Source organism: Cynocephalus volans, chromosome 14 (genome assembly GCF_027409185.1).
Source record: "Cynocephalus volans isolate mCynVol1 chromosome 14, mCynVol1.pri, whole genome shotgun sequence".
In the NCBI taxonomy this organism is placed as follows: Eukaryota; Metazoa; Chordata; class Mammalia; order Dermoptera; family Cynocephalidae; genus Cynocephalus; species Cynocephalus volans.
This window is the reverse complement of record NC_084473.1, coordinates 2175063-2188036: the sequence shown is the minus strand read 5'-3', so window position 1 is coordinate 2188036 and position 12974 is coordinate 2175063. Positions and strand designations below refer to the sequence as shown.

The 12974-nt window shown below is 40.6% G+C and overlaps 1 protein-coding gene across 1 annotated transcript in view; it reads right to left on the bottom strand.

The window, feature by feature from the left end:
• Window positions 1-12974, bottom strand: part of SNTG2 (syntrophin gamma 2) — a 264787-nt gene that overhangs the window by 106530 nt on the left and 145283 nt on the right. Inside the window, exon 10 of the mRNA XM_063078807.1 lies at window positions 284-413. Within this exon, the coding sequence (XP_062934877.1) occupies window positions 284-413 (130 nt within the window). The remainder of the gene's footprint in view (window positions 1-283; window positions 414-12974) is intronic.

The window sequence follows — 12974 nt, the reverse complement described above, 5'->3', positions numbered from 1 at the left end:
TTTCTGTGTGGGGGGAAGGGAAGAGGGGAGAGAGAGAGAAAGAAAGGAGAAAGAACTATCTGGAAGCACTCAAATGTGTGATTTAGCCTGTAATCTTGTGACACCTGGAAACATTTAGATGACTTCACCTTTTTTAGTCACAGACTTGATATGTTGAAACAAGTACATGTTCTTCTGGTTACTGTTATAACCAATGATTGAGGGTTAACCATAAATAACAAAATATCTTATTATTTTTCATGCATACAGAGCAGCCAGCAAGCTGTTGGAACACAGGGCTCACGTTTTGAAGTGTCAGGTCACGGATGTTTGCCGAGACTGCTCTCAGCCAGTCGGCGCTGTCCTGGGCCGTGTAAAACTGAAGGATCCCTGTGCTGACTCCGTCCAGCGCCAGCACCTCGAATGCAGTCGACCTGCGGGGAGAAGGAGGTGGGACACTATCTGAGGAGGTCCCCACAGGGAGGACGGCGGGGAACATCATGTTCATTAGACTTGGTGGCAGGAGGTGCTTCCACTACAGGGTTGCTCAGTGTTGGACTATTACCCACTGTCAGAAACATAGCAAGCAATTGGTATCACATAATGCATGTGTTTCTGTATATTAGGTAGGTTTCCTGAAATAAAGATCAAAACTTTGAATTCTCTCACTAACATGAGCTATTTCTAGTTCCATAAAAATATAAAAAGCAATTTGCATGGGAATGAATACTTGCTGTTGTAGAAATTTTGGTTTTGCTTTGTTTTGTTTTGGGTGGGGCAGGGCTGTCCTCTAGACAGGCAACAGCGGGCCCAGGGGCCCAGAACCAGGCAAGGGTGCCCTGGGAGGGCAGCGTGCAAGGGAAGGCCAGCCTCTGACTATGCTGCCCTCTCTCCCACTTCCAGCACCATCTCTCACATTTTGTTCCCTATGCTGGAACGTACTGTGCAGATTTCCATCAGCACCTGCACTTCCCATCATTAAAAGTTAAGATCACCTATAACTGGCTGCTAGGAAGGAAAGGAGGAAGAGAGAAGAAGGAAGAAATGAAGGAAAGAAAGGAAAGACCACAACAATGTATCGACCTTTCAGAAGGAGAGAACCATCCTAAGGAGACTAGAGATGGGCGGAGGGGGGGGGGTGTGTGGGAAGTGATAGGTTGGGCAAAAGGCATCAAGAAATACCATGATTTATAAGAATGAATATGCTAATAATAAAATAAATAAAATGAAAAAGAGATCTCACTGCATTAAAGAAAGTTCTAGTCCTAAAACACCACTCTGGTAAGGATTTATCATTTCACAGACTCCTTAGTAATAACTGCTTGAGGTGTTTAGAGCTCATGGCAGTGACACTGCTCTAGGAGCACATGTGCGTGTCTAGCTGACCGTGGAGCTCTGAAGAAGCAGCTCTCCATCCCTTTTCCATGAATCTCAACTTACCACAAACCCAACTGTGAAGGTTAATTCTAGGTGTTGACTTGGTTAGATGAAGCAATGCTGAGAAACCTGGTAAAGCAATCTTTTCAGGTGTGTCCATGAGGGTGTTTCCAGCAGAGATTTGTATGAGAGTCTGAGTGGCCTGGGTGGGAAAGACCCACCCTCAGTGTGGGTGGGAACCATCCAGTCTGCTGAGGGCCCAGAGAGAACAAAAGACAGAGGAAAGAGGTAAAGCTCTCTCTTGATCCGCTGGAGCTGGGATACACTCTTCTCTCCTGTCCTTGGACATCAAAGCTCGAGACTCTTCAGCTTTTGGATTCCAGAACTTACACCAAGGACACCAGCAGCTTCCCTGGTTCTGAGGCCTTTGGACTTGGACTGAGCCACGCTACCAGCATCCAGTTTATAGACGGCCTATCGTGGGATTTTTCTTCATAGCCACGTGAGCTAATTCCCCTAAGAAATCCCTCTCATATAATTATAACATATCCCATTGATTCTGTCTCTCTAGAGAACCCTGACTAATACGCCAACCATGGTAAATTATTATCAACAGCAAACTGATTGTCTCAAATGCAGTACTTATTATTCCCTAGCATACAAATTCTTTTAAAAAGATATTCTACATATAACTATTTATAAAAGAGAAATGTCATTAATATTTCTATGCATTTTTTTAAAGAAAATAATGTATTTATGTAACCTACACTTCCATAGTATTAAGCAGATAATTAAAAGGTAGAAAACATAACAAAATGCAAGAAACATTTTTTTAAAAAAACAAGATCCACACTAAATTATGTTTTAATAATCTCTCACACATGAGTTTCATTACTGCTTTGTTAAGCAAGGAAGAGGATATAAGAAAAGTAGGAAAGGGAGATATTATAAAACAGTCCTGCATGATTTTCAGGCCAAATCTATCAGAGTAGAGTTTGTTACGATTTAATAATTTTTCTTTTAGAAAGCAAATATCCTTTCTAGAGGTCATTCTCACCTTAATTAGCATTTTTTTCCATCAGAATGTAAGATTTATTTACTTTTCACTGATTTTGCCACCTGCTGGAATAGAAAAGGTGATGAATGAGATGGTTTCTGCACACTCGATAATTTGCAGGAGGATAAAGCTGAAGGTGGAGGTGATTGTGTGAAGCCAAAGGTGACAGAGGAAGCCAGGAAAGAAGACCCCTCAACATGCAGAAAGGACAAGACGGCTCCTGTCTGTCCCTTTACACACACAGCTCCATCTAATTACCTCTTTCTGCTTCATCTTTGTGGTGAACACCTATTTATCTCTAGATTCTTGAACCTCAAGATTCATCATTTGCCATGAGGACTCCTCTGACCCTGGTGTATCTCTACTGTAATGAACCAATTCCTTCTCTGTGATGCAGGACACCTGAGGAAACATGCTCTTCTTCTCTGGCTCTTATTTAAGGCATAATAAGGACATGGATTTTACTCTTATTGTAACGTGACATCATTGAAGGGCTTTGAGCAGATCTGAAACGATCTGCAATGTTTTATCATAAACCCACCGGATGATGTGTTAAAAATAGACTGAAAGGGGTAATGGAAAATGGAAAGCTGATTAGAATAATCCAGGCAAGGTATGATGCTGGCTGGAAATAGACTCAGGTGGTGGCTTTGGGATCGGGAGAGGGTGGTTGGATTTGTAAGGCCAACAAGATTTTCCAATGAACTGATTTCAGGGCACAAGAGAAAGAGAGAAAACAGAAATGAATCCGTGGTGTTTGGCTGAGCAAATGGAAGCGTAGAGATGCTGCTTACCACGAGGGAATGACTGTCAGGGGCAGGCGGGAGGGGGCATAGGTCAGGAGCACAGCTTTGGGCACATTTACTTGTGATGCTTCTTAAGAGAGTGGGTGAGCCAGCAGTAAAGTAAGCAAGTGTGGGGACTAGGGCGATGTCTTGGCTAGAGATACAAAAATTTTAGTCATAGACACGTAAAGGGTAAAGTTATGATGACATGGAGTGAGAACACTAAGAAAGTAAATGAGATAAAAGAGTGGCTATTTGGTGACTGATCTCTGGAATTTGGAGAGACAGGAGAAACCAGCAAAAGGAGCCAAAATAGGTAAAGCAGGAGAACAGTAAGTCACTGCATTTTTCTGCAAGTCAAGTGAAAAAAAAAAAGTGCTGCATTAAAAAGGAGCAATCAGCTGGGTGAGGCTGCTGGTGCTTTCTTAGGATGAGGAAAACTGGCCATTGGAATTATCAAAGTGAAAGTCATTGGGGAATTTGATGATAGAAATTCCAAGAGGGTGAAATCTGGATGAGTTCATTTACCAGAGAACGGAAGTGAGGCCAACTTCTGATGTGGGGAGCTCCATGGTCCTGCTCCCAGAGAAATTGTGAACAGCATAAAAATGCATGTAAAGCCTCGGAAAAATGGTTCTAAAGGAAAACAGATGAAGAAACATCTACTCAAGTAAATCTATGAAAATTGAGTAAGAAGGGCCAGTCTGTTGTATCTGAGCCGAGACCATGCCTGCCATCTCCCTGCTCTGTGAGATGGAAACTTCACCATACATTGTGCAGAAAACAACAGAGGGCGGCTCCCTTCCAGCTCCGTTCTCCCCAGCAGGAGCAGGACATTTTGCTTCTTTTCTTCCCCTTAGCTGCCTGTTCTTGAAGCTACATCCTGGGTGAGTGTGGCAGAGACGTGGGGACTCCCTTATTCCACCCAGCCCCTGCTCATGGAGGTGGGGCTCCTCCTGGGACATACCTGAGAGTACTGGCACCCTGATCACCCTTGGCCCAGCCTGTGAGGTGATGGTTCCTTAAAAATAGTAGAAAACCACAACCTCAGGCTATCCCTGTCACCCTCCACAGACTGCTCAGACCTAAAGTGTGGGGTCACTAAGAGACAGGTATGCCATGGTACATGCCTTCTGCTCCTGAGCCCCGAGATTTTGCCTGGGGAGAGAAATAGGCCATAAAACAAATAGCTCCTTATCTCTTTTCAAAGGAACTGACTTTGTTTGCAACAGAGCATGGAGAAGTTCAAAGCTAAGGATACTCAAAAATAGTGGAAGTTGTGGTAAATGATAACTGTAAGGAGAGTCATTGATTTAACAGATACAGGCTACACTGTTAGCTGGTTGTCCTGGAGAATGCCTGGGAATGAGATAGCGAGGACATGACCTCCCGGGGTCAGAACAAGTCTAAAACACTGACTGCAGGCACTATTCCCTTCAAAAGAGTACAAATTTGATTGGACTGTTCTGTAGAGCTACTTATGCCACAAAGCATCTTTTTAAAAAGTGAAGTGAAAAGCTGAAAATTAGTGGTGCTTAACAACTGGTAAGGGAGAGAGACAATGGGACCCTACTAAAACCCACTGTCATCAAGTAAACTAATAACAATGGCCAACCCCAAGTGGAGGTGGGACCAACCTCCACAGTTGTTAAATATATTATCTAAGACATTCAGTTTCTAAAACAACAAAAAATAAAACACAAATGCAAATAAACAGGATAGTATGAACTATACACTGTTATACACTGGGGCGGGGGGCGGGCAGGGGCAGAAATTGCCTGTGAGAGTAACCAGATGCCAGGTTAAACAGAAAGATATCAATGTAATCATTCTAAACGGGAACAAAGCTGCAATGATGGCAGATGGTAAGGTAATAATTACAATTATATAGCGTTAGGCTTATAATATTGATAGATATAATATGTATAACAACAATACAGCAAAAAGGGAATAAAGAAAATAGAGCTATATATGAGTACCAATTTTACACATTACTGGAATCAAGCTAGTGTAAATTTAAAACTGATTCTGATAAGTTAAGATTCATAGGATAAGCTCTAGAGCAAAAACATATATCTATATTTAAATATATGTACGTAAATATATATATTTAAACTTAAATGTTTCATTAGTAAATATTCACGTAATACAAAAGAAAGAAGGAAAAAGAGAACAGAGGAACGGAAAAAGACATAAGACCCATAAAAAACAGATAGCAAAATGGCAGCATTAACCCAGCTACAGCTATAAAAGTATTATATTTGAATGACTAAAAAATCCAATCAAATGACAGAGATTCAAGACTGGATAGAAAAAACAAGATCCAACTATATTATGCCTTCAAGAGACACACTTTGGATTTGGAGATACATATAGATTGAAAGTAAAGAATAAAAACATATCCTATAAATAGGAAACACAAGAAAGCTGAAGTGTTTATACTAACAGCAGAGAAAATAGAATTTAAAACAAAACAACTTACTAAAAAGAAAGGACATTTTTAAAAAGTCCCTCTTTCTTAAAATTGACAATCCATCATGAAGATATAATAATTGTAAACATACATGAATCTAATAACACAGCAGCAAAATACATGAAAAAAAAAACAGTTGGCAATGAAGGGAGAAATAGACAACTGAAAAATAACAGCTAAAGACTTCAGTTGCCCACTTTTAGTATTGTAGATAAAAATGAAATAGGAAACCTACAAGAAAATTAAAGATGTAAACAACACTAAAACCAATTAGATTTAACAGACATTTGCAGAATACTACACCCAGTCACATCAGAATATATATTCTTTCCAAGGACACACAGAACATTCTCCAGTACAGACCATATGCTAGTGCACATAAAAATCTCAATAAACTTAAAAGCATACAAATAATGCAAACTATATTTTCTTAGTACAATAAAATGGAATTTGAAATAAATAATAAAAAATTGGGAAAATCATAAATATGTTTAAATTAAACAACACACTTGTAAATAATTAGTGTATTAAATTAGAATTATAAGGGGAAATAAAAAGTAATTTGAGATGAAGAAAAATGAAGGCAAAACATACCAAAACTTATGGAATGCAGCTTAGCAGGACATTTGTATCTGCAAATGCCTATATTGAGAAAGAAAAGAAAATATCAAATCAGTCACCCTGCTTTTCATCCTAAGACACTAGACAAAGAAAATAAAACACACAAAAAATAAACAGAATAAAGGAAATAATATTAGAGTTGGAATCAATGAGATAGAGAATAGAAAAACAATAGAGAAAATGAATGTAATAAAAATCTGGTTTTATGAAAAGATCAACAAAATTTACTAAATTTTAGCTAGGTTGGCCAAGGAAAAAAGAAAGAAGACTTAAGATACTAAAATAATAAATAAATTAAAGAGGAGCTACTACTACGAATCTTAAAAAGGACTACAAAGCAACACTATGCACAGATGTATGCCAAGAAATGAGACAGATGAAAAGGTCAAATCCTAGAAAGATACAAACTACCAAAACTGGCTCAAGAAGAAGTAGACCATCTGAATAGACAATATAATAACTGAAGAGATTGAATTATATCAACCAAAACTTACCACACACACACAAAAGCCAAGACCCAGAGGGCTTCACTGCTGATTTCTGCCAAGCATTTAAAGAAGAATTAATACAGATTCTTCCAAACTCTTCCCAAAAATAAAAGAGAATATTTCTCCACTCATTTTATGATTCCAGTATTACACTGATGCCCAAAACAGGCATCATAAGAAAAGAGCAATATCTCTTATGAATATGATTTCAAGAGAACTCACTGAAATACTAGGATTACAAATCCAGTGACATATGCTAAGAAGTATGCATCATAATCAATGGGATTTATCCCAGGAATGAAAGGTTGGCTTAACATCGGAAAATCAACTAATGTAGTACATACCTAGAAAATAAAACAAAAATCAGATAATCATGTCAATAGACACAGAAAATGCACTTGACAAAGTCCAACACTGTTTCCAGATAGAAAACAATTAACAAACTAAGAATAGAAAAGGATCTACTCAACCTGATAAAAAGTGTCTACAAAAATTCACAGCTAACTCATACTCAGCTGTCAATGACTGAATGTTTACCCCCTAAGACCAGGTACAAAACAAGGCTGTCCTCTCTCATTACTTCTATTCAACACTGTGATAGAAGTTTTAACCAGTGCCATTGGACTGGGGAGAAACCATCCAAATTGGAAATAAAACTATCATCTCTCTTTGCAGATGAAATGGTTTTATATAGAGAAAATCTTAAGGAACCCACTAAAAATCTATCAGAAATAATACTGAAACATGAGTTGAAGAAAGTTGCAGAATATAAGATCAATATAGAACAGTCAATTACATTTTTACATACTTTCCATGAACAGTTCAGAAACGAAATTAAGAAAACAATTTCATTTACTGATAGCATCTGATAAAAAAAAAATGCTTAGAAATAAATTTAACAAAAGAATTACATAAATTATACTGTGAAAATTACAAAACATTTTTGAAAGAAATTATAGATTTAATAAGTGGGAAAACATCTAATGTCCATGGGTAGAAAGACTTAATATTGCTGAGATGGCAATATTCCCTAAATTGATTCACAGAAGTAATGTAATCCCTATCAGAATCCCAGCTGACTTATTTGTAGAAATTGACCAGCTCATCCTAAAATTCATTTGTAATTGCAATGGACCCAAAATAACTAAAACAACCCTGAAAAAGAAGAACAAAATAGGACTTCCTAGTTTCAAAAGTTACTACAAGGCAACAATTATCAAGACAGTGTGGAACTGGTACAAGAAATAGACCTATAGATAAACAGAATAGACTTGGGAGTCCAGGATAAACCCTCACATCTGTAGTCAACTGCTCTTTTAAAAGGATGCCAAGGCCACTGAATGGGGAAAAAATAGTCTTTTCAACAAATGTTGCTGGGGTGACATGAGTAGCCACATGAGAAAGAATAAATTTAAACCTTTACATAAAACCGTATACAAAAATTAACTCAAAATGGATCAAAGACATAAATTTAAGTGCTAAAATCATGCAAAAAAAACCTAAATATTCATGACCTCAGATTTGGCACACAATTCCTAGATATAACACCAAGAATAGATGATTTGAACTTCATCAATTACAAACTTTTGTGCTTCAAAGCACACAATTGAGAATGAAAAGACAACCCACAGAATGGGAGAATATGTTTGCAAATCATACATCCGATAAGAGACTTGTATCCATGATACATAAAGAATTCATACAATTCAAAAATTTAAAGAAAGTTAACTAGATAGAAATGGAAAAAGGATCAGAATAGACATTTCTCCAAATAAGATGTAAGAGTGGCTAGTACGTACATGGAAAGACACATTAGATCATCAGTCATGAAGGACCCGCAAATGAAAACCGGGATGAGATAGCATTCACACCCGCTCTAAGATGGTTACAACAAAAAATCAGAGAATGCCAGGCATTGGTGAGGACGTGGAGACTGGAACCCTCATATACTGCTGGTGGGAACGTGAAATGGTGTGGAAAACAGTCTGGTAGTTCCTCAAATGACTAAATATAGAGTTACCGGAGGATATGACATTCTACTCCTAGGTATATACTCAGAAAAAATGAAAATACATGTCCACACAAACATTTGTACATAAATGTTTACAGAAATATTATTCACAAGAATCAAAAGATGAAAGCAACCCAAGTGTCTATTGATGGATAAATGGATAAACAAAACCTGGTATCTCCATCAAAAGGAATATTATTCAGCCACAAAAGAAATGATGTACTGACACGTGTTACAACATGGATGAACCATGACAACATTATGCTGAGTGAAAGAAGACAGACACAAAAGGCCACATTTTATGTGATTCCATCTATACAAGGTGCCCAGAACAGGGAAACCTATATGGTCAGAAAGTGGGTTAGAGGTTGTCCACAGCCAGGAGAGAGGGAGAGAGTCAAGGGGCGTGGGGTTTCTTCTTGAGGGGATGGAGATTTCCTAATACTGATCCTGGTCACAGTTGTAAAACACTGTGAATATGGTTCAGAAGCCAATGAATGGTATACTTTAAATAGGTGACTTTTATGTTACGTGAGTTATATGTCAGTAAAGCTGTTAAAAAGAGAGCATGAGAGGACAGACACTGACAACAGTGAGTACAGATGAATTTTCCAGGATTTCTGCTGCAAAAGGAAGGTTGATGGGTCAATAGCTGAAAGGGGACTTGTCTACAGAGGTGGTTTTTAATACAATGTGTGTAATGATGTGTGACAGTATTTTTGCAGTTTTCTATTTTCCCTAATAGGGTCTGTGTCACTCGTCTTTGTCCCCTCACCACCTTGGCCAACCACAAGATATCGCTCAAGTAGCTTTGGCTGAGTTGAGTTGAGCTGAATCACGACTAAAATCGTTAGTAATTTAGTAGAACTAAATAACTAACAAAACAACACCACAGATCAACATGTTTTCAGACCTCAGCAGCTCATCACCAATACGCTAGGTTCAGAAGCCCTAGTGAGTCTGGCCCCACGTTCCCGAATCTGACCCTGTCTACCTGGGAGAGGAACTACCTTCCCCGAATCCCCGAGATACAGCTCAAGGGTGGGGCACCTGCCTGGCTCCTGCGTGCACGAAGCTCTCCCCACCTGGGCATTGTCTGATGGTCACTATACTTGTCCCCCGAAGCATGTTTAATGGATGCGGGGACGCCGTTTCACGTTTCCTTACTGTTGGGCTGATCCCAAGGCACCTTTTACACTTTAAGAATGCTGGGGGACTTTTTTAGGCACATTGTGTGATTTCCTATACAAAGTAGGTGTTTACTAATATTGAGAGAGAGATCTATAGCTGTGGTTTTGTCTAAGCATCCGTTAATTCTCATTAAGTACTAACTAATAATCGGATCATTGTTATCATTTCTCTCTTAACATTAATTTGTATAAAATTTGTGTAAGTTTCTTAACATTAATTTGTGTAAAATATACAAAGCAAGGTCTGCCTTCACTTAATGTTAAAAGAAATAGTTGGATCAAGTAGACTATTACTGGAAAGGACAAGCCCCACGGCTCCCAGAATATAGAGATCAGAGATAGTTATTGTTAGGTACATTCTCTATGGGCTACAGCACTGCACAAAAGCACCCAACTCACAAGTGTACACCTTGGTGAACACCGTGAGGCAACCAACATTCGGATGAAGAAACAGACTTTATAAGAGTCACAGAAGTTTCCTCCCACCTCCCGCCCTCCCGTGCACGCGGCCTCAGACCTCTACGTTTGCTTTCAGAACAGGTTGTTCTTCTCGGCCCCTCATCCTCAGCTTCCTCGCCTGACCTGACTCCTGTCCTTAGTGTCCAGGCAGCGGGAAGAAGCAGGTTTGGAGGGTATCCATCTGGGCTTGCGGAGTGGAGTTGGGGAAGGGTCCTCTGTCTTTCAGTGACTTGGCGATGCTCAGCTGTGTGGGCACAGGTGAGGGAGCTTGCGTGAGGCTTATCACGTGTCAGGGTGTCTGCTCAGGGTATTTCTTGATGTGTCCTGGTTCCCAGAACTAGCAACATATGTACCAAATGCATTGCTAACTAAACACTGGTCACACTAAATACAACCAACACTGTAATTATTATTATGAAGTTAGTGGAGAAAAGGGATGAAGAATACAAGGTCCACGTGGCACAGGCAGGAATCTCAGTCTCCCTGAGCGTCCCAGGGAGACAGCAGGCCAACCCCCAGGAACACACTCAGTGGGGCGATCAAGAATGAGCACTGTCAAAACTTTCTGGGTTTCCTCAAGGCCTGAGAGGGTTTTTCAATTCCAAAGGGAAAACTGGGAACATGATTTTTTACTGCAGGAAGTGAATCAGTTCATAGTGTTTGGCTAAGGAAAATAAATTTATTCCAGTTAAGTTCCAGGTATACATCTTAATTTAATAGTAGACTAAGAAACTGGAAGTGATGTGCTCAGGCCTGCACGTTGCGTGCAGGAGAACAAACTCCTTTTAGACGTTCTCGCTGCCGGCCATGTCCCCTGCCTGCCTGGCTCCCATGGGTGCACAGTCCCACAGCTCTGCTCTCAGGCCCTGCCTGCCATGGTGGTCCCTTGCTCTGGAGTTCCTTTACGCTTCCTGACAGTCCTCTTCCTCTCTGCTAATAGCCTCTTCGTGAAACACACTTGGGTAGTCAGTCACCCTTCAGTCATCTGCCTCAGGCTGAAACTGATTGCACAGCCCGCATCAGTTACTTTTAAAACCCCAGACCTAGACACCTGTCAGCGTCCTACAGCACTGACCAGTCATCCAACCTCTACTGCACTTGTGCCACGGAGTTCCAGTAACTACACGAAATTTGACCCTGAGAACTGAGAATTCTTTACTGCCCTTCAAAGCTTCAATGTCAGAGTAAGGAAACTCAAAATGTATCAATGATCTCTTTAACAAGTTGTACAGTTTTTAAAGAACTACATCATTCAACCTTACTAAATTTTACCAAAGAACCTTTTATGTATGAATATGGTTAAAGCCTGCTCATTACTGCCACGGCCTCATACCCTGCACACTCTTCCCGCCTCCTCCGTGTACAGGAAGCGGGGAGAGAAGGGGTGCTCTGTGCACCTGCCCCATGTGTTCTTTGCCTGACTTCAGGCCTCTGTGCTCTAGAAGCTGAAGGGCAGTGTGCATGTGGTTATTTTAGCCCACGACTGAGAATTACGAGCAATCACAGGACATGCATTTTTCTCAGAATTTGAAAACCTTGAAATTTTGTTCACATATGAATTAATTCACATAGGAATTAATTTTGTTCACATAGGAATTAATTCACATAGAAAATCATTCTATTTTCCATGAATTTTTTGAAGTACCCTCGTATTTCATTTCAAAACTATCTCTGTAGTGCAGTTTGTTGTTGTTGTTGTTGTTGTTGTTTTTAGTATAAGCCAGAGAAGTATTCTCCTTCTGCTTTCCCTGCCATGCAGTGGCATTCCTAAGCCTTTCATATTAAATACTAATAAAGAGGGTCAATTCAAGTTCAGGAGCCATGTTCCATGTGACTGTTTGTTAAACAGGTGTCATTGTTACTGGAAAATTCAGGGCACAGATAAAGTGTTCACTTGGGACAAACAGAAGTTCTGCACGTCTTTCTGGGAAGGAAAGAGAATCTCTCCTCTGCAAGGCCTTGGAAAACAGCTCTGCGTCCTCTGCCACCTGCTGTGTGTCTCCCGAGTGCCGCTCCTCACCTGGGAAGGCTTCAGAGCAGGAGGCAGAGGCCCAGGCATCTGCCTGGGATGTCCGGGGACTCACGGGGGGGAGAAAGGAAATGAAGCAGCACCTCGGGGTCCTGGGCACATTCATGGCATGCTTCCTGCGTGGTGGTCATTCGCCTGTCTGTTGTCCAGCCGCAAATCCCACCAGACTGAACATCTTATCAGAGCATAGGTTCCTGTGTTTTGTTCCTGTCCCCATGCCCAGCATGTGTGGCAGCCCCAGTACGTAGTAGGCATGTAAGAACAGCTGTGCGTGGAAAGAGGCCTGAGGTCATCCAGCACGATTTGCAGAGCCTGTGTCCATCCTCTGGAGGGACATAGTCTCTGCTTCCAGTGCCTGCCCCACGGAGCAAGTCACTCGTCCCCCAGTCTCAGCCACCCCGCGTGGTCAGTCCCTCATCCGAACCCAGGTATTCTGAGGGCTGCCGCACGGGGCAGTGCGTGTGCGACTCACCGATCCTAGTTTCCTCTTTCCATATCAAAGGAT